At 44.7% G+C, this 21,962-nt stretch overlaps 1 protein-coding gene across 1 annotated transcript in view; it reads right to left on the bottom strand.

Moving 5' to 3' along the window:
- Positions 1 to 1,896: 1,896 nt before the first annotated feature.
- The window catches only part of NSN1 (GTP-binding family protein), a 75,563-nt gene continuing 55,497 nt past the window's right edge, over positions 1,897 to 21,962 (bottom strand). Inside the window, exon 9 of the mRNA XM_087388420.1 lies at positions 1,897 to 2,917. Within this exon, the coding sequence (XP_087244546.1) occupies positions 2,573 to 2,917 (345 nt within the window). The 3' untranslated portion in view covers positions 1,897 to 2,572. The remainder of the gene's footprint in view (positions 2,918 to 21,962) is intronic.

Consider the following 21,962-nt stretch of genomic DNA (forward strand, 5'->3'; position numbering starts at 1 on the left):
AATTTACAAAAAGAAATGAGAATGCGACAAGTGGCATCCATGAGGGCTTCATGAGAAATAAAATTGAGACTAGGTTGCCTAGGGTAAGAATTCAAACTCACACAACAATAGCTAGAAGTAAGAATTACAAAACAATGAGTGAAAGCTTCAAGCAAAACACTAGCAACAGACAACCATTGTAAGTACACATTAGGAAAAAAGGGAGCTCATTTTGGAGCCCTGTAAGAAATTCACTATTTTCTCTTTTCTCTCTCTACAAAAGCAAGAAAATATGGATACTTACGTGAGAAATGTCAGTGTGAAAAGGAATAAATATATTCTTTAACATGCTTTACATTCAATGTTCATATAAAAGCAACACTTTTCTGTGCAGAATTTGGTGATTCTGATACCGCAGACGCGTCCGGAACGGCCCAAAACCCCAAGAACGGCACTGAAAACGCTGGAATCGGACATCCGGAGGCCCGAAAACGGCCGAAAAAGGCCGAAAAGTGCAATTTGCAGCAAAATGCGATCTGGCACCTTTTGAAATTTCAAAAGTGCCATATCGCATTTTGTTGCAAATCGCATTTTTCAACCTTTTTTGGCCGTTTCCGAGCCTCCGGATGTCCGATTCCAACGTTTCCAGTGCCGTTCTTGGGTTCCGGACGCGTCTGCGGTGTCAGAATCATCAAATTCTGCACAGAAAATAGATTTTTAAAGATTCAAATCAGATCACCTCATTAATGTGACATGCTTCTACGAACATATAGTACTATTTCTTTTTCTTATTTTCATCTTCTTTTGTTGAATTTTCAACGTTACGTTGGCCCACTCCTAATTGGTTGAGAGCCTATTTTCTCTCTCTTCTAAAAGGCCCCAAAATGAGCTCCCTTTTTTCCTAATGCTTCTACTCTTGGTGATTCTAACATTAGCTTCCGCAGATGTTCATCCAATATGAAGATAAACAGGCATCCTTCCCACGTACAGATAGCATTTGCTTCAGGTCACCTGTGGGTAGCATTTGCTTCAGGCCAGTATAGCTCAAGACCCTGGGTGGCATTTGCTTCAGGCCCGCGTAGCTCAAGACTTCAGGGCTCCTTGACGACGCAAGCAGACAATCCACATGCTTTGCTATACAATCAAGGGACCGCATTTCATGATGCCACATGCAGATTCAATAGCCCTTCCAGCTTTGCTAAAAAAGAAATAGTACCCATATGATTATCAAGCAAAATGTTGACAGGTTATCTAGAACCAGCAAAAGGCAGACAGGAAGATGGACTGGATTTCATACTGCAAATATTGTCTACTGCTGTCAACTATTTATAATGAATAAGCAGATGGCAATCTAAGAGCCACAATTATATGATTGAACGAAGAACTGCTTCCATTCCAATGTACGCTGATGTGAAGAGGGCATGGAACAATAAATCGCTGACAGAGACTTTTTGTTCATCCGGAGGAATGTGCTTAAACAACCCTACAACTTTTGTCATATTAACAAAGATTTGCATGGTATAACCTTGAGCATAAGAAAGCTTATATGAGCCCTTGAGACCACATGAGTGCATTTTTTGAGAATTTTTGCCAAGTAGGGATGGGATCCATAAGTCATAAGCCCTTGAGACCACATGAGTGCATTTTTAAAGAATTTTTGCCAAGTAGGGATGGGATCCATAAGTCATAAGTCTCTTTATACACATTTATAGAGATCTGCAATGTATAACAGATTGTAAGACACATATGTTAATTGCTGAGCCTTTGCCCAGTAAGGATTTTCTCGCAGGTTGAGCTATGTTGTTAGCCTTCGAAGTACACACACTACAGCATATCTACAGGTCAAACATATGAATACCTAAGGATGGCAACTGGCCACTATCAATGCTTGATAAAGCAAACATTAGCAATGCAGGTCCCCATTGTTACCCAATAAACTCGCTTTTTTGTTGACAGGGCTGACTCAACAGAACAAGTCCAGGAACTGACCTTTTAAAGAAGTGCTCAGTCCCAAATTTACGAGTACAAGGCAACAAAGAAACCCGAAGATAGATACAAGGCCAAGAATCAACTGAAAATTGTAGTCAAATACAGTTCCACTGACAGCTCCACTTTGTTCAATTAAATAACTCTGCTGACGTTACCAAAATTCCTATAGAACTTAAACCGCTTGCATTTAAAACTTGCATTCAAAACTGGTGCTGAAAGTTTCCATGTATGAGTTTCCTTGATATATGTTACAGTGAAAAAGTATATATGTTGCAACCTGCTGTGAAAAAGTACGAGGCATCTCTACTGTTTAGCACAGCACAGTGACCCAGACATACCATGAAATCCACTTTCATACAACGCCCATAGATTTTCTAGAACTCTCTCGAAAATAAGGTTTCCAACAACAGGTTTAGTAGATGACAGATTGCAACGTCTTCAAAAATGGATGTGAATTTCGAAAAAGTGTTCGCAAGCATAAGCCCCTTCCAAAAGAGTGCAAACAAGCTTACAGGCATTGCAAATCGGCATATATGTAGTGAGCTCTCTTGCAAGAAAGTGACCCTCAGCCCAATGCAAATGTGCATCAGATTCTTCTCCAAGTTTATTCCACTCCGATCATTGGGTCTGCTTCACAATTTCTTTCATCATGCTCATTATCCTCTACATCCTTTGTTTCTTCCTTATCCACATAGTCCACCTGGAAATCATAATCACTATTGCTTTTGTGATTCTTATCAATAATTTGGAGTGCCTTTTTCCTGCGCTTACGTTCTGCTTTAGCTAAACGAGGATTCAAAATACCCTCTGCGTCATACAGCTCCTCATTTTGGTTTAAAAAAGTACGTCCCCTGCTAGCTAAATTCTGTGAGGTATCCATATCACTGAGACTGGCTTCCCCAAGTGCCTCTGTTTCTTCCTCTTCATCCATGTTTTCCTCGTCACCCAACTGTATAAATACAGAAAATCAAATTTACAACACTATATGACCATCACCTTGCGCCTAGGAATGCACAACACAATTTTATGCACATCAAAACCAAAGACAGGATGTTATGCACAACCTTATCAGCTGCTTGCAGCTGCAATACACGGATTGATCCTAAGATCTTCTCAAATAGGATTCATGAAATCGGGCACAGAGCTAAGAAGCATAGCAAGAGTCCCTATGCTAAAAAGTCTAGCAAGAGTGACACCAGCAATCACCATGACAAGTGCTCACATACGAAACTTCTCTAAATCCTCTTCAACTCCCAATCCTCCCTATAACTAACTTTCAAATAAAAATAAAAATCTCTCTAATTTAAACTAACCATGCATTTCCTTTTGCCTCTTCCATATCCTATTGCAGCTGAACGTGTTCCATATTTTGTGTCCTTTCTGTTGGAAATTAGATTGTCAACCAACCCCCGCCCCCCCGTTTTTTTTTTTTTTCAGGAGAATGGTCACCTCCCAGTCGTGAGCCCCCATGTGAGGGGGGGTTGGAGAGGGGGGGGTTTGTACCAGGGTAGGAAGGAGCTCCCACATGGACAGAAAATTGGCTGTCGTGTGGGCAGCAAGCAAACAAGAAAGGAGGCTGCCACATGGGCAGCACATTGGCTGCCATGTGGGCAGCAATCACTCACAGAAAACAAGGGAAATGGGCCTGCCAATGGGCAGCACATAGGCTGCCATGTGGGCAGCATATCCAAGAGATGTAACTGGCTGCTTGGAGGTGTTTGGTGGAGCAGCAGCAATACGTGGGACCCTTCCAGGATCAGCAGCGATGATACGTCGCACAGTCTGGAGCATGTTCAACAAGTGTATGGCCTAGCACAAGGCTTGTTTAAGTTCTTCAAGTTGCAAAAGCAGTCTAGGAAGCTGCAAAAGTGCATAGTAGAGAAGTGGTAGTTATATCTCAAGACTGGTCACAGACTGGCCAGTCCTAGCTCCTATAAAAAGGCCCCAGTGCGGTGGATTAGGCAGTTCATTCGGTGGTCATTTGGAACAGCCAGTGTGCAAAGTACCGGAGAGCAACTGGGCATGCATGTAACTAGGGAGGAGTGCTCTTCCTTGAGCAGCTACTGAAGCCTACCAGAGGCACATGGCAGCTTGGAAGAGATCTACCGCAGAGGGTGCAGTGTACAAGGCTTATGGTGGTGCCCTACCTACACTGGTTTGCTGCGTGTACAAGGCTTATGGTGGTGCCCTACCTACACTGGTTTGCTGCAGGTGTTGGTACAATTTTGGAGCTATTTTTGTACTTGATCTACATATCTATTTATGGGGTTTTTGGCTGTATATCTGTGTGTGCTCTTTGAGATCTAAAGTGTATTCTATGTACTTGTGTGCAAGATTAGCTGGCAGCAGTTGATCAAAATGTGGACAACAATCAGCGTGCCATGCATTTGATACAAAAGTATCCCTGGAGCTTCAATGAGCTAATACTGCCCTGACAGCTGGAGAAAGGTCGAAGCCTCTCTAATCCTGCATTTTGCTTGCCATTACAGTAAGCCAAATACCTTCTTGAAGTACTGTCAGAATAGCCACCTATTGAGCCTCCGTATATTCATTTGCGTTTTCAATGGCGTCACATCTATTTGAAGTTGAGCTTCTTCAGCCTCTCCCTCCTTGGTAACAACAGCCTTGTTCTCAGCTTGATTCGAGCAAAAATGTGCTATTCTTCACCTTCACAAAAGGACTGCTCTATGTCAGACATGTTCATAGTCACACCCAGATCCATGACAATCTCGTGCCAACTAGATGTAACCATCAAGAATAACTCCTCTATAACTACCAAATTAGCTGCATCATGCGACTCTTATGCCTTGACTGGTCCTTTTTTTGGGACTAGATGCTTGTGAGAAACAAGGAGAGCAAGAGTGAGCAAGAGTGAGAGCTGAACGTAGGTCTACTCAATAGTGGACTGAAAGGAAGTGAGTACAAAAGAGAGATAACAGGTTTTGTCTAAGTGACGAAACCCTATCTAATCACTAAACATAGTTAGGGATTAGACTGTGGTTAGGGGAAAAAGTACCCCTAACCCACTTATTACATTACATTGGCCACTCCCTACAATATAATAATAATTCTAACACCCCCCTGCATTGCCAATGTGGTGTACAAGGTAGTGATCAATCACCAAAAGGAGATAAGTTTAGGGCACTGCGAAATGCCTCAAACTTCTCACGTGAAGTGCTTTGATGAAGATGTCTGCAACATTGCCATGTGTTGACACATAGATCATACTGATCTCCCCTGCATCCAACTTCTCTCTGACATAATGATAATGAACCTCAATGTGCTTCATGCAAGCATGAAACACAGGATTCTTTGCCACTGCTATAGCACTTTGACTATGAGTGAGAATTGGAGAAGGACCCTCCAATTAGAGACGAAGATCAGCGAACAAACGTCACAGCCAAACAAATTCAACTGTCGCTGTGAAAGCTGCCCTGTACTCGGCTTCACATGAGGAAGTAGCCACTGTAGATTGCTTCTTGCTCAGCCAAGAAATGCAAGCTTTGCCCAAAAAGAAACAATTACCACTAGTGGACTGCCTGGTATCATAGTCTCCAGCCCAATTTGAATCACTGTAAGCATGCATTTGCAAGTCACCCCCCCCTAGAAAGCATCAAGCCAAAAGACTTTGTGCCTTGCAAATAACGGAGGATGCGTTTTACGGCCTACCAATGTGTTGTCTTTGGGTTGTGCAGATATCTGCTCACTTGAGATACTACATACTGAATATCAGGCCGTGTATTGCACAAGTATATGAGGCATCCAACAGCTTGGTTGTAAAGTGTGACATCCACTGATTCACCTACATCATACATAGTAAGCTTCAGCCCCGGCTCCATGGGAGTGGCAATAGGCTTACAATCATGCATGTTGAACCTATCCAAGAGTTTCTGCACATACTTGGACTGAGACATAACGATGCCACACTTATCTTGTATAAACTGGATCCCCAAATAAAAATTTGACATGCCCAAATCTGTCATGTCAAATTCAGCTTCCAACTCAACTTTGAAATCTACAATTATTTCCTCATTTGACCCTGTGAGCAGCATGTCATCTACATAAAGAATAATGACCAAGATATCCCCCCATCCTTCTTGATGTAGAGGATAACCCCTTACTTGCCAAGAATGCATCAATCTTAGCATACCATGCACGTGGGGCTTGTTTCAGCCCATATAAAGGTTTGTTAAGCTTGCAAACCTGAAGTGCATTGCTAGAAAGTTCAAATCCAAGAGGTTGTTTGACATAAACCTCTTCCTACAAGTCCCCATTAAGGAAAGCTGTTTTTATGTCCAACTGATGGACATTCCAAACAAAATTTGCAGCCATAGCAATAACTGACCGTATGGCGGTCATCCGAGATGTAGGAGCAAAAGTCTCCTCATAATCTATGCCCTTCTTCTGTGCATAGCCTTTGGCAACCAGCCTTGCCTTGTACCTGTCAACGGACCCATCTGACTTCCTTTTCACCTTGAAAATCCACTTCGTACCAATGGCATGCTTACCTGGTGGTAAGTCTACAACATCCCAAGTCTGATTTTTCTCAATGGACTGCAATTCATTGTGCATGGCATGCATCCAATGCCCATTATCCTTTCCTTCTTTAAAAGAGTCACGTTCTTCTTCATCAAGAAGAGTACATGCATAAGCTGTCTCAACTGAAAGAGCCCCCCTTGCGTGCCTTAGTGCACTACAAGTCCTGCCAGGCAATGGGACCTCAAGCCTACTCTCCCTGAGAGTCTGGAGCAACCAATTCGGGACTGTTTTGGCTCCGTGTATCTCTTGAATCTCTTACCTAACAACTTCATCCACCCTTGTGGAGGTACAAAATCAACCAGTGGCTGAATCAGGACATGTGGAGCAGGAGGAGGTTGCTGTAAATTCTGGATTTTCAGCATGAATCTCAAGTCAAGAACCAAATGCTACAGGAAGCATCCCCTCAAAAACATCATCTGAAAAAGCTGGAATATAAAATTCAGCATGTGTATGTGTTGAATTCTCTGAAAATATAGCATCTCTACTAACAAAAATCTTGCGAGAAGCAGGATTGTAGAGACGATAGCCTTTGCTTTGTGCACTATACCCAACAAAAATGCATTTAAGTGCCTTATCTGACAACTTGTGTAGAAACTCCACAAGCACGTGAGCATATGCAACACAACCAAAAACTCTAAAGTGATCCATTGAAGGCTTTCTCCCATGCCATGCCTCATAGGGAGTGATTGTCTTCAAAACCTTTGTGGGAGCCCGATTCAAAACATAGTTTGCACACATGAGGCCTTCGAGCCAAAACCTATGAGACAACCTTTTACTGGTAAGCATGCATCTATCCATCTCCATAAGAGTGCGATTCTTGCACTTGGTTTTACAATTGTGCTGAGGTGTAAGCCTCACTGTAAGCTGATGCGTGATGCCTTTCTCCTTCAAGAATGCTTCAAACTCATGAGACATATACTCCCCCCCTCTATCTATGCGAGGTGTCTGCACCTTGAGTCATGTCTCATTCTCAACCATAGCCACTAAGTGTTTGAAATGCATAAACACTTCTGATTTTGCCTTAAGACTATAGACCCAAGTATAGTTGGTGAAGTCATCTATGAATGTAACATAATAGAGATAACCCCCAAAAGCAGGTGTCCTCATGGAACCACAGACATCACTGTGAATGAGCTGTAATTTGCGTGTAGCTCTCACTGCACCATCCTTCTTGAAAGGAAATCTATATAGCTTGCCAAAGATGCAGCCCTCACATGCATGAGGAGGAGGTGACTCCAAAGGAGGCAATGCATCAACCATAGCATGCTTCTAAAGTGTCATTAAGCTGCCATAGCTCATGTGCCCATACCTGGCATGCCATAACTCCGCATTCTGCATCGCAGTAGTGGGAGTGCTCACTGAAAATGCAAGATCGGATCTTTTATCATATATACCAAGCTGAAAAAGACCCCGATACAAAGTGCCAGACAACATCAAAGCATACTCATTCTCTTTGTCTCTGACTGCAAACTTAGCATCATCAAATACAACCTGAAATCCTTCTCTATTAAGAGAGGACACTGAAAGCAAATTCTTCTTTATACCTGGCACATAGAAAACATCTAAAATTCTGAAATATGTACCATCAGTGGATGTGAGAATGATATCCCCCACTCCACACACTGAATAAGAAGAATTATTTGCACAAGTCAGCTTCTTTTTAGTAGATGGAGGATGCAGGGATGCAAAAAGGCTCTTCTTAGAAGTGATGTGCTTAGGAGCACCACTATCAAAATACCAAGTACTCAGTGTCTCATTTGTTAGAATTATTATTATAATTCAGCAGTGACCAATGTAATGTAATAAGTAGGTTAGGGACACTTTTCCCTCCTTTAGAGGTTTTTTCCCCTAACCACAGTTAGTTCACTAACTATGGTTAGTGAAGGATAAGGTTTTGCCACTTAGACAAAACCCATCCCACTTCTTGTAATAGTCACTTCTTCTATTGCAAACACTACGTTCAACTCTCTTGCTTCATGCACTCTCTTGATTTCTAACATTTTGTATCAGAGCAGCAAGACCCTGCTCCCAGTTCCCCGCTCCTTGCTCGCAAGACCTTCCTGCTCCAAGCTCCCTACTTGCAGCTTCCGTCTGTACAATCTATACAGACTGATTCCGTACAGCAGCCCACGCTTCAGCTCTCGAGGTGCCGTACAATGCCATCAGGTCTGTACAGCCGTACAAGCTCACGGAGCTCTCGTTGTCCGTACAGCTGTGTCTGCTCCCGTACATTCCGTACAGTATCCGTACCATCGACTAGCCCACCAGCATTCCGTACATCTGCGCCAGCCCGTACAATCGTATGCCGTACCGTCGTACAGTTCCGCCCAGTTCCGCCGTACAACTGCAGTTAATATTTTCATACTTTTGTCAACGACGTACAGATTTCGTATCTTCCGTATAACTGTCGTTCGTACTCCGTACAATTGGTCGTCCGTACAGCAGCAGCAACAACCGTACACCCGTACAGCAAGAGCTGTACATCCGTACATTTGGTCCGTACAAGTCGCTGTACACAACCCGTACATTGTACCGATTTTGTACAGACAATTCCGTACAATCTGAGGAGCCCGTACTTTGTGCAGATTTTTTTCTTTGCAGGTGGACTCTGGAAGGTGTTTCCTGATAGGCATTTGCACAGAGAGCCATTGTTTGGCTAAGATCTTGCAAGAATTTGGGGCATTCCGTATTTGTGGACAGACTTTGCATTTGTTGCAGAGAAATGCAAAAATTTAGGGCTTTCGCAATCACACTGCAATTTTGCAACGATGGGGCTTCTGCAGGAAGAGTGCAATTTGTGCAACATTTGGGGCTTTCAGACCATTTGCCCTCTTTTGTATGCAATTTCCCACAAGAAATTGGGGCTTCTGCATTTGGGTTGCAATTTTGCACGTAAAAGAGCATTTTGGAAGTTTGCAGACAGTTTGGGACTCAGTACGAGTCAAATTGCAGACTTTTGCCACCTTTTGCAGATTCTATTTGCAGATTTTTGGGCATTGAGCAGAGCATTGTGGTGCATTTTGAGCCTTTGACAGGCTGTGACAGTATTAGTCACTGTGGGCATATTCTTCTTTGCAGAATTTACTTGTGCATCTTACATCCCAGGAAGGGATTCTACTTGTTCAGTTTGCTGTATTTCTGAGTTTATCTTGCAAAAATGGCACATAACAACTCAAATGAGGTGTTCGGGGTTCTCACACAGGAGGATAAGTTGGATGGCACTAACTACTCCTTGTGGAGTTTCATGGTTCACAATATCTTAGTTGGCAGAAATCTTTGGGATTATGTCAATGGAGATGAAGAAAGACCACATACAACGCCTATACCTGTCACTCCAGCTGGGGGCAGGGGTAGAGGTACAAATACAGCACAAGTAATTGGAGCAGCCGCTCCAGGAGCTCCCACAGGAGAGCAGAAAAGATGGGACTCTAGAGATGCACAAGCTCTTTCAGTAATTTCTCTTTCTGTCAAGAGGTTCATTATACCTCATATTTGGTCATGCAAGACATCTATGGCAGCTTGGGTAATACTGGAGAGTATGTTTGCAGCAAGAAACGATGCCAGAGTTTGTGATCTGAAGCGAGAACTTTCCCATACACATATGGAGGAGGGAGATTCCATGAATTCTCACCTCACTAAGCTTCAGGATCTCAGGGAACAATTGCTGAACATTGATGAAGTCATTCCGGATTCAGAGATGATCTCCACCACTCTGAACTCTCTTCCTGAGTCCTATCTTGGTTTCCACACCTCGCTGAATTTGTCATTGAGGGGGGGCAGCAATCCTCTCTCCTTTCACGAGTTGGTAGGACTTATGTTGCAGGAGGAACAAACACGCAAAAATATGGCAACCCGGCCTGGCGAGCATGCTATGCTCTCCAAGTTCAAGCCCAAGGGTAAAGGGCAGCATAAGCCACATGCCCATCAGCCCACACATCAGCATAAAGCTGATTCTGGACAGCCTTCTTATAAGGCACAGGGTGATACAAACAAGCAGAAAAAGAAGGGCATCTGTCATTACCACAAAAAGCCAGGTCATTATATTGGAGAGTGCAAGAAGCGCATAGCCAAAGAAAAGAAAAGGGATTCCAATATGGCTGTATCAGATGCATCAGGTCCACATTGCCATGATGGAGGAGATGTTGCAGCCAACTTGGTTGAAGAGCACTATGCCTTTTTGACTTGCACTTCAGATTTTTCAGTGGGTAGTTCAGAGACTACAGCCACTAATGATGATGACCCATATGCTTTTTTGACTTGCAGTTACGATCCTTCAAAGGATGAATGCTCTTTCAGTGTTGATGAGACACTACATACTTGGTATTTTGATAGTGGTGCTTCAAAGCACGTCACTTCCAAGAGAAATATGTTTGTAACTTTGCATTCTTCACCCACCAAGAAGAAGGTCACATGTGCAAATAATTCTTCTCATTCAGTATGTGGAGTTGGAGATATTATTCTCACATCCACTGATGGCATAGATTTCAGAATTTCATATGTACTCTATGTGCCAGATATAAAGAAGAATTTGCTTTCAGTGTCCTCACTCAATCGGGGAGGATTTCAGGTTGTTTTTTATGATGACAAGTGTGCAGTCAGAGACAAAGAAAATGAATACGCTTTGAGATTGTCTGGCACTTTGGATCGGGGTCTTTTTCAACTTGATTTATATGAAAAAAGATCCCAACTTGCATTATCAGTTAGCACTCCCACTACTGCAATGCACAATGCGGAGTTATGGCATGCCAGGTATGGGCACATGAGCTATGGCAGCTTAATGAAACTTCAGAGGCATGATATGGTTGATGCATTACCTCCTTTGGAGTCCCCTCCTCCTCATGCATGTGGAGGTTGCATTCTTGGCAAAATGCATAGGCTTCCCTTCAAGAAGGATGGTGCAGTGAAAGCTACAAGAAAATTGCAGCTTATTCACAGTGATGTCTGCAGTCCCATGAGGACAGTTGCTTTTGGGGGTTATCTCTATTTTGTTACATTCATAGATGACTTTACCAACTACACTTGGGTTTATGGTCTCAAGGCAAAATCAGAAATGTTTATGCATTTCAAACACTTTGTGGCTATGATTGAAAATGAGACAGGACTCAAGGTGCAGACACTTCGCACAGATCGAGGGGGGGAGTACATGTCTCATGAATTTGAGACATTTCTGAAAGAAAAAAGTATTATGCATCAGCTTACAGTGAGGCTTACACCTCAACAGAATGGCAAAGCTGAGCGGAAGAATCGCACCACCATGGAAATGGATAGATGCATGCTCACAAGTAAGAAGTTGCCTCACAGGTTTTGGCTGGAAGGCCTCATGTGTGCAAACTATATTTTAAATCGGGCTCCTACAAAGGCTTTGAAGACAATCACTCCCTATGAGACATGGCATGGGAGAAAGCCTTCAGTGGACCACTTCAGAGTTTTTGGTTGTGTTGCATATGCCCACGTTCCTGTGGAATTCAGACACAAGTTGATGCATTTTTGTGGGATATAGTTCACGAAGCAAAGGCTATCGTCCCTACAATCCTGCTACACGCAAGATTTTTGTCAGTAGAGATGTCATATTCTCTGAAAATTCTGCACATACAAATGCTGAAATTCAGATTCCGACCTCTTCAGATGATGTGTTTGAGGGGATGCTTCCTATAGCATTTGGTTCCCCTGCTGAAAATAAGAATTTACAGCAACCTCCGCCAGCTCCACAAGTACAGATTCAGCCCCCAGCTGAATTGGTACAACCTCAGGGTGTGGATGAAGTTGTCATGCAAGAAATTCAAGAGATACACACAACCAAAACAGTCCCGCATTCGTTGCTTCAGACTCTCAGGGAGAGTAGGCTTGAAGCTCCATTGCCTGGCAGAACTCGTAGTGCAGTAAGGCACATGGAGGGAGCTCATTCAGTTGAATCAGCTTATGTAGGTACTCTTCTTGATGAGGAGGAGCCTGAGACATTTGAAGAAGCAAAAGATAATGTGCATTGGATGAATGCCATGCACGATGAGTTGCAGTCCATTCATAAAAATCAGACTTGGGATGTTGTGGATTTGCCACCAGGTAAGAATGCCATAGGTACACGGTGGGTTTTCAAAGTCAAAAGAAAACCAGATCGGTAAGGCTGGTTGCAAAAGGATATGCTCAGAAAAAGGGCATCGATTATAAGGAGACTTTTGCTCCTACATCCAGGATGACAACCATCAGGTCGGTTATAGCCATGGCTGCAAATTTTGAATGGCATGTTCATCGGCTGGACATTAAAACAGCTTTCCTTAATGGAGACTTGTTGGAAAAGGTTTATGTCAAACAACCTCCGAGCTTTCAAATTTCAGAAAATGCACTTCAAGTATGCAAGCTAAATAAAGCTTTATATGGGCTGAAACAAGTCCCACGTGCATGGTATGCCAAAATTGATGCCTTTTTGACCAGCAAAGGGCTGCACAATAGTCCAACTGAGAGCACCCTCTACATCAAGAAGGATGGGGGGATATTCTGGTCATCATTCTTTATGTAGATGACATGCTGCTCACCGGATCACATGAGGAAGTAATTGCAGATTTAAAGGCCCAATTGAAAGCTACATTTGATATGTCAGACTTGGGCTTGTTACATTTCTTTTTGGGGATCTAGTTTATTCAAGAGAAACGTGGCATCATTATGTCTCAGTCCAAGTATGTTCAAGAGCTCTTGGACAGATTCAACATGCATGATTGCAAGCCTATGTCCACTCCCATGGAGCCGGGGCTGAAGCTTACAATGCATGATGCATGTGAATCAATTGATGCCACAGTCAATAGTCAGGCTGTTGGATGCCTCATTTATCTCTGCAATACATGACCTGATATTCAGTTTTCAGTTTCTCAGGTAAGCAGGTATATGCACAGCCCAAAGATTATGCATTGGCAGGCTGTAAAACGCATCTTCCATTACTTGCAAGGTACAAAGTCTTTTGGCTTGATGTTTCCCAGGGGGGGTGACTTGCAGATGCATGCTTACAATGACTCAGCCTACCTAACAATGCTTATGGGCACCTAACTATGCCTCTAGCACACACACATAGAACCCAAGGTGTGCCTGGGGCATATACCTTGAGATATCCCAATAAACCCCCCCTCAAGGGAATGCCTCAGGCTATGTCAAGGATACATCTAGTCACATAGTGTCTCAAGCCATCTCATGGTGGTCAAGGATAAATCTATGGCTAGGATCTCATGCGAGCAAGGGTTCCCAAGGGTGTGAGGCAAACAAAGGGATACATAAGACCCCCCAATGGTTATCTCCCCTACATGTACATGCACACACTGTCTACAGGGGGTACCATGGAGCTAAACACATACACATGGCCTACATCATATGGTGACCAGAGGTGTTTACAAAGAACACAATAGTTTGTTCCATTCATTTTGGAGGACTATCCAGAAAAGTACCTTGACTCAACATAAAAGAGAGATACGGAGCATATGTGGAGCTGGTTCGAAAAGCATAATCATCATAGGAGGCCTCATCTTATGGAAGCACATCAACCGAAAGTAAATTGGCAGTTTTTGGTTTTGTAGTTACTTCCTTTTTTGCCTTACAAAACTTTTCATGGTGATTGTTTTTGCCACAATATTTGTAAGGATTGATCTTCAAGCAATCTTTTAAGAGGTGATTGGTCTTCCCACAATGTTTGCAAGGTGGAAACTTGCCCATTTGAGTTTTTATGGCATAGGCTGTGTCATTGCCTGGTCCTTGTGCCTTTCTTCTTCTTGAAGGGCAATAATAAGACCTTCAAGAGTAGGATTAGGAAGATTTTTCAATGTGGTGACAACATGATCATAATCTTCAGGCATACTTTTGAGCAATACTGCCATTGCATCATCCGTAGTGATTGGAGAGTTGATAGAAGCAAGTTGAGTCATGAGACTCCGCATGTGATTGACATGGGCAGCCAAGGGAGTGCCATTAGCCATCTTCAATTCAAAGAAAGCAATCTTACGTGACAATTTTGAGATGTGACAGCTAGCACCAAAAAGAATATCAAGCTTTTGCCAAGCTTCAGAAGGAGACTCCATATCAGAAATGTGATGAATATAGTCATCTCCTAAGCCAAGAGCAATAATGCCATAGGCTTTCTCCTCTTTAGCAGGATCTCGTGACGAGCGTGTAGGACCTGAGGATTCTCCAGCATTAGAGGCTGTTGAAGAAGAAGTTGAAGCAGGTTTGACAAGCCCCCAGAGGTTTTCCCTCATCAATGCAAACTTAATTTTCATCTGCCATGTGTGAAAGCCTTTACCATTGAACTTATTAATATGCAAGAAGGTAGCCATGAGAGGGTCTAACCCAAAATGGGCAATGTCTACTCTCTTACAAGGCTAGAAAAAACTGAAAAGCTTCAAAGTATAAGCATTTGGTGTAGAAAAGACTTACAACCAAATTCCATAATAAAAATCATAGTGGAAATGATACTTCAACTTGCATGCTTCATAGAGGTGGCTAAATGAAAGTATTCTGAGCAAATCAAGGTATAGAAACCTAGAAGAAAGTTGTAGCCACAATTGTACTGATGCTATTCAACACTTTAAAATATCAGAAATGCCAAAGTAGCATCTAATGTAGCACCAAATTCATAATATTGTCAAAACTGCCCAAAACAGAGGCCTAATCTTGGAGGGCTTGGATCTCCCTCTTCAAAGCAAAGAAAAGAGGGCTTTCTAGCTCAAATGAAAGCTCACATATGGGCGAATCTCTAGTGCAGAGGTCAGGCATAATGTCGCGCGGTGTTGCTGGCTAGAACATCGTCAATGTCAACTGGTTTTTGGCTCTATTCTCCTCGAATATACAACCATTGCTGCTCAAACTTGGATACAAGATAGTCCAAAGTATGGGAAAGCTTTTTTTACAGAAAAGAGTGATATATTCCATTCAAAACAAATCATACAACAAGTGGGAGAGAAAGTACTCTATCCCTAGCCTCAACAATATGCCAAAAGAGCCATGGAGGTGGTCTAAAATGCCACGACATCCCAAAAGGAGTCAAGTGAAAAAATAAAGAGCAGTCCCATGTCCTCATGAAGGATAAAAGTCTCCCACGAGCTGCCAAAGAGGTGCCTGTACACCGCTCCCACTGACTCCTGAGAGTAAAGATAATCTCCGCCCAAATGGAAGCGAGAGTGTCAGCCTCCATGCATAAATGGCCCCCAAGGACAAAAGAACATCGCGAACACCATATCCGCCATAGGGTAATGCTGGAAATCACCTCCCAGGCTGACCCTTCAGCTGAAGTAGGCATGAACTCCTGAGCTGGTACCGGTACCAAAAGTAAATCCTGCGGCTCCATGATGCTGGCCTCCGTGGGACCCCGTCTCCGACGACGTTGCATGAAGAAACCGTGGTCTCCTGGCTCTGCCTCAAAGAGAGTAAAGGCTACAGATCCTCTCCCCCTAAGAGCATCGCCCCAAGTCATCAGAAAGGACTCAGATGTAACATATGAGAACAACCTAAAGATACCTGTCCACACCACTATAGAGCTGGTGCAACTCCATAAACAATGCTTGCTAGATTCCTCTCCAAGCTGACAACGCATACACAAGGAGGGTCTACCCATCTGCTGGAGCCAAGTGCCCACAGGTATGCCCCTATGTATAGTGAGCCAAAGAAAGTAGGAGACTTTCCTGGCTCTACTCATGCCCCAAAAGTGAGTCCAGTAGCTCAGCAAGAGCTCTGCAGTGAGTCCCTGTGCATGCCAATGCTGGGAGGCAAATGGTATGTGATGAGAGTCTCTTTGCTGAAGCCTGTAACCTGCCCTCATCGAGTACTGAAAAAAAGAAAGAGGACGAACGCTTGCCACCGGAGCAGGCCATGCCCACTCACCTAGGTCCCAGTCAAGCTCCGCAAGAGGTCGACCCTGAAAAATCCAAAGTCTCCATCTAATATCCTCTGCAATGGTCAACCTGGAAGGATCTGTGACCCATTCCTTACCCAGGCAACCAATGACCCTGACTCTCTGCCAATAAAGCTCCTGACCATCCAGGGGCTGAGTGGGATACAATCTGTGAGAGGAGTCCGTCTCAAAATAAATAAATGGTGCTGGTCCTAAGCGAACTCCAATGCATAGCCCAGCCTCACTAAAACAACCTGACCAAGTAGAAATGGAATCAACATATGCTGGATCTGTAAGTACATCCCTCCACTCCTGAGGAATAGCTCTCATGATCAGTAATCTAGTGGCAGCAATCTGTCCAAGTGGCCCATGTCTATCTCTGATCACCTCCTCTGACATCTCCACCCCTTCCCTGAATCAATCTTCGACTGTCACAACCCCCTGAGCATGCCATCTGGCCAAGGGAGTCCTAAGTTCTGTACCAAGGGAAGATCCCTGGTACCGAACCAGGGGGTTATGGTAAAGTGGCTGTCAAGCAATTTCCTCTCTGGAGAAGGGAACTGCTCTGATGAGGTGCTGTCGAAAATGATCCCATATCTGAATAAGCCTTTTCACAAGTGGTGAGGAAGGCTGAGAATGCTGGTCCGTAAGGAAGATCCAACTGACTCTACCTGCCCACTGACCTGCTAGTCTGGGGGTGCACTGGTGAATCCCATGCAGTAGGAACTGCTTCTACAGCTGATCGCCTGGAGTCAAACCTCTAACCAGAAGTTTGACTAAAAGGGCTCTAATCTGCATCTCCGGATCAAGAACCCCAAGTCCTCCCTGCGAGAATGGTAAAGTGATAGTATCCCATGAAACTCTAGCCCTAGTGCCCTCGGAACCATCCCCACCACTCCACAGAAAGTTCTGAAGCAATCTCCTCACCTAACGAATGAAAGCACCAACATGATGCAACATACCACATAGTCGCTAGTAGAACCTGGTTGAGTACTAACACTCTTCCGGCCAAAGAAAGTCTAGCCGTGCTCCAGTAGGCTAGCTTTCTCCGCATACTCTCCAGAACTGGGGCAAACTGTTGCGTCGAAGACACCTCAATGCCAACCTGGAAGCCTAGATATCTCATGGAGGTGCCTCTGGGTATCCATACAAAGCCTCTGTCTCCTCCCCATGCTGGGGTATCCTGCTGAGCTCCAGTCCAGATGCCTTTTGATTTGTTCCAATTGACAAATCCCCCTGAGGCTAGGCAGAACTTGTCAATTGAATCCGCAGCAGTAGCAAGACTATGTGCATCTCCTCTGACTGTCAGTGCCGTATCATAAGCAAACACAATGTCCAGAAGCTCCTGCTCCTGCCGGATAGGCAGATGAAGGCCCAAAGTGCCATGACTGGTAGCCTGCATAAAGTATCCCATTGCCTCCACTACGAATAAGAAAAGGTATGGTGCAAGCGGGCATCCCTGTCGTACCGATCTAGATAGCTGAAAAGCCGGTCCTCTGCCTCCACACACCACCATCTTGCTAGAAGAGTGAGAGTAAAGTGAGGAGACCCATAAAATCCATCTGTCACTGAAGCCTAGCCTCCTCATAGTGCCCTCCAAGAAACCCCAGTCCACCCTGTCATAAGCCTTCTCAAAATCGAGAAGGAGAACTGCAATCTCCTGCTCGCTCTCCTTCGCCCAATGAGTGGCCTCCCAAAAAGTGAAGATATTATCCAAGATACTCCGATCTTGGACAAATCCTGTCAAAGTAGCTCTGATGATATCTGGCAGCATAGGCTTTAAACGAAGGGCCAAGGTCTTCGCCAGGATCTTGTACGCTGTCACTAGAAGTGTAATGGGTCTCCAATTACGTAGGACTATCTTGTCTCCTCCTTTCGGGATGAGACAAATCATACCTATGCATAATGTCTCACCCAAAGATCCTGTATCGAGAGCCTCTGAAAAGGCAGAAAGTAGATGAGGCCCAATCGTATCCCAGAGAGCTCTAAAAAGAAGTGGCGACAATCCGTCCTCCCCCGAGCATCTGTCTCTGGGCAGCTCATGTAACGCATCCGTGATCTCCAGGAGTGATAGTGGGCTATCCAAAACATGACTCATTCTCTCTGAGACCATCTGGGGGACATGACTCCAAATCTCCTCTCTGGCTCTGATCATCTCCTCGGTGACTGGATCAGTGGTGTAAAGCGTGGAATAGAAATCAGAAGTAATCTCAACAAGACGATGAGGATCCGTTTAAAGAGAACCGGTCTCATCCACAAGTCTACGAAGACTGTCCAAACAGTATCTCTGACCCACTACCCTGAAGAACTCTCTAGAGCATCTATCCCCCTTCTGAATCCAGAAGGTATGCTGAGAGTAAAACCTCAACTGGGCCCTCCTGCCCTGAAACTCCTCTAGTTCTCCTGAGCCTCTGAAAGCTGCCCTCTGATGAAGAGAGAATGAGGAAAGCTCTGAATCAATCTCTGAAGTCTGGATACCTCCGCTCTTGCATTCCGATCCCTGATTCTGAGCTTTTCCTTCACCTCTTTTGCCCTCAACTAGCACATCTCTTTTTGTTCTTCTTTGCTTTTGTTTCAATATTGATTAGATACAAGTTTAAGTAATCGATGCACCTTTCTACTTTTCTTTGTTCTTGGCCACAATTATATCAATATCATTTAGACAAAAATTTAAGTAATGGGTGCAACTTTCTACTTTCTCTATTCTTGGCCACAATTATTATGTTTGGACTTGATGGTCCTTGGTTAGGTCTGTATAGCCACAATTCGCTCTTTTGTGCATGCATTGCTTTAGCTTTCGTACCCTCCTTATGTTTTATCCCATATTTTACAATTGTGATGCCATCCACAAAGTTCATGACCTAAGTCATCAATTTACTTTTGCTATCATGTTCAAGATGAGCCAACGAAGCATACCCTTTACTAATCCTATCTCGTGCTGCATATGTCATGGTGAAGACCGGTCCCCTGAAAACTGCCCCCAAATAAGTGTACTCTCTAATAAGCTCAATGGGCTGTCCGTCATAAGTGAAGCAAAACTCATCCGTGCTGTAAATACGATCAGAGGTGTTGAAAACCATAACCTTGGTCTTGCCAAGGTTTACGGTCAACCCCCTGTCCTGGCAAAACCTGTGGAGTGCCTCAATATGTGCCTGGAGGCCCTGAGCAGTAGAGGAAATGAGAACCACATTGTCCGCATACAGGAGGATAGAAATGGAGGATCCTTAGAGAGTAGAGCCCACACCGCCTGTCATCTGTACAAACATCTCTAGCTCATCAATATATAATCCAAAGAGAGTAGGAGAGAGCGGGCAACCCTGCTTCACCCCAATCGTGCTGCATACCTCCTCTGAGAGCCCCTCACGTGTCCGAACCCGACCAGTGACCCTCTCATACAAAGCCATGATAGCCCACTGTATCTCTCCATTGAAGCCCATCTGACGAATTCTTTGAAACAATCTGAATCGCGGAACTGTGTCAAATGCCTTCCTGAAGTCCACGAAGCAACAATAAAGCCGTTGCCTTCGTGACTTCGCCTCCTCTACCAGTGCCCTGAGTGTGAGGATGTGGTCAAGTGTCGAATGATCCCTGCGAAATCCAACCTGCCCTCTGGCTCTGAGTCCTGTCGTCTCGGCATGGTCATTTATACGGCTTTCCAAAACTGATGCATAGATCTTGGCCATAACGTGGCCAATCATGATGGTCCTGTAATTCGACGGCTCCATAGGGTCCCCCGACTTGTGGATAGGTACTATGGTATTGCCTAACCAGGACTGTGGTAGGCCTGTACAAACAGACTCATTGTAGAGACGGGAAAGAACAAAATCTAAGGCATCAATCCCATGGATTACATACTCCACTTGCAATCCATCATGATCCTTAGCTCTCCCGTTCTTCAATCGGTGGACTGTTGCACGGACACTCTCTGGTGTGAAGAGACTAGATGAAGCTGGCCTAGGGATATGGGATAAATCGATGGCTGGCTGATCTGGAACATCGTATAGAGCTGAAGTATATGCAGACCAGATACATGGATCTGTGAGGGGGCTCTGAGACTTCAAGCGGAGGAATTTTCTCCAGAATTCCTTGGAGTCACAGCTGAAAAGCAAGCTTCTCAGCTCCTCCTCATTCCGGGCTAGAAATTGGCGTTTCTTGCGCCTAACCAACCGCTTGTAGTCTCTCTTGGTTTCGGCAAGGAGGGGAGACTTCTCCTTGGTCTCAAGGTGAAGTTTCCTACGGAGTTCCTTACACTCCTCATCATACCAACCGTTGCAAGGAACAAGACCAACCGGTGGCGGACTAGACGAATGACATGTGACAGGAACGACATGTGAGCGGCAAAAACGAGTGAAGTATGTACAAGTTCCCACCGGTCCTGCGTGGATGGTAGAGCATCTAATAGATGAGGACGGAGTAGGCGGCTGAGGTTCTGGCTATATACATCATCGAACTGGTGGTCGAAATGAACCTCATAATAGGGTTGGCGGTCGTGATAACGAGGAGGGGGTGGATCATGGGAGACATGAGTCAAAGTAAAGTGGATGAGTGCATGGTCGGCAGAGGGCATGAAGGGGCTAACAGTAAGGCTATGGATGGAAGGGACTAGAGTCGGTGGACCTATGATGTAGTCGATCACGCTAGTACCACGCCCAGAAGCAGAAGAGAATGTAGGCATGGAAGACTGTGGCCACCTGGACAAGCCGTCGTTATAAATGACCATACCGTGCGAGGTGAGGAGCTCCAGTAACTGACGTCCCTGATCTGTGGGCTGTACTGTGCAGTCTGATGAAGTCCGACAGAGGCTATCGTCGTGAAATGCTGGGAGTATGACCGGATCCTCCATGAAGTCATAAGTGAGGGCCTGTCTGTCTGAGGTCCTCGCGTTGAAGTCTCCTAAAAGGATGACTTCTCCGCGATGTGAAAAATCTGCAATGTCCGCTGAGAGATCCTCAAATATGGACTGGTCTGGTCCAGTGGAAGAATAGATCGACTGCGCCGGGGGGAAGTAGCAAACTGCAATAAAAAAATCTCGCTAAGGGGCTCTGCGGCGGATGCGTACCCACAAGAATCGGGCATGTGAATCCGCTCTCTCCACTGTGATGATCCGATCGAGCTGCTCTCTGTACAAAATGGCCACTCCTCCAGATCCTCTCACTCCAAATGTCTGAGTGCTGCCTGAAAGCAGATCTCCATGTATACCCTGTCACTCGTGGCAAAGGTCTCTCTGGACTCTCGTGTGTCTCCGTGAAAAAGATGATATCTCTCCCAAAGAATGCCCCCCGTAGATTGCCTGGCTGTGCTGTAAAAGAACCATTGCAGTTCCATACAGCTATGCGTAGACTATCTGACGGGTGGTGTGTCCCATGGGCCCTGTCCCGTCAAGCGGTCGGAGCAAGAGGTGGAGGTGGGGCTATATCTGCTGGTCTGCCATCTCTAAGCACTGTGGGAGCACGCCTCAAGGTGCCTGTGATGAGTCTGCCATCCTTGATCACTGCCCACTTGCCCTGAGCTCGGGCTGCATCTCTCTGAGCCTGGCTGTGCTGTAAAAGAACCATTGCAGTTCCATACAGCTATGCGTAGACTATCTGACGGG

This window comes from Dipteris shenzhenensis, chromosome 17 (assembly GCF_047967505.1).
Source record: "Dipteris shenzhenensis isolate YYH24624 ecotype China chromosome 17, Dip_SZ_1.0, whole genome shotgun sequence".
In the NCBI taxonomy this organism is placed as follows: domain Eukaryota; kingdom Viridiplantae; phylum Streptophyta; class Polypodiopsida; order Gleicheniales; family Dipteridaceae; genus Dipteris; species Dipteris shenzhenensis.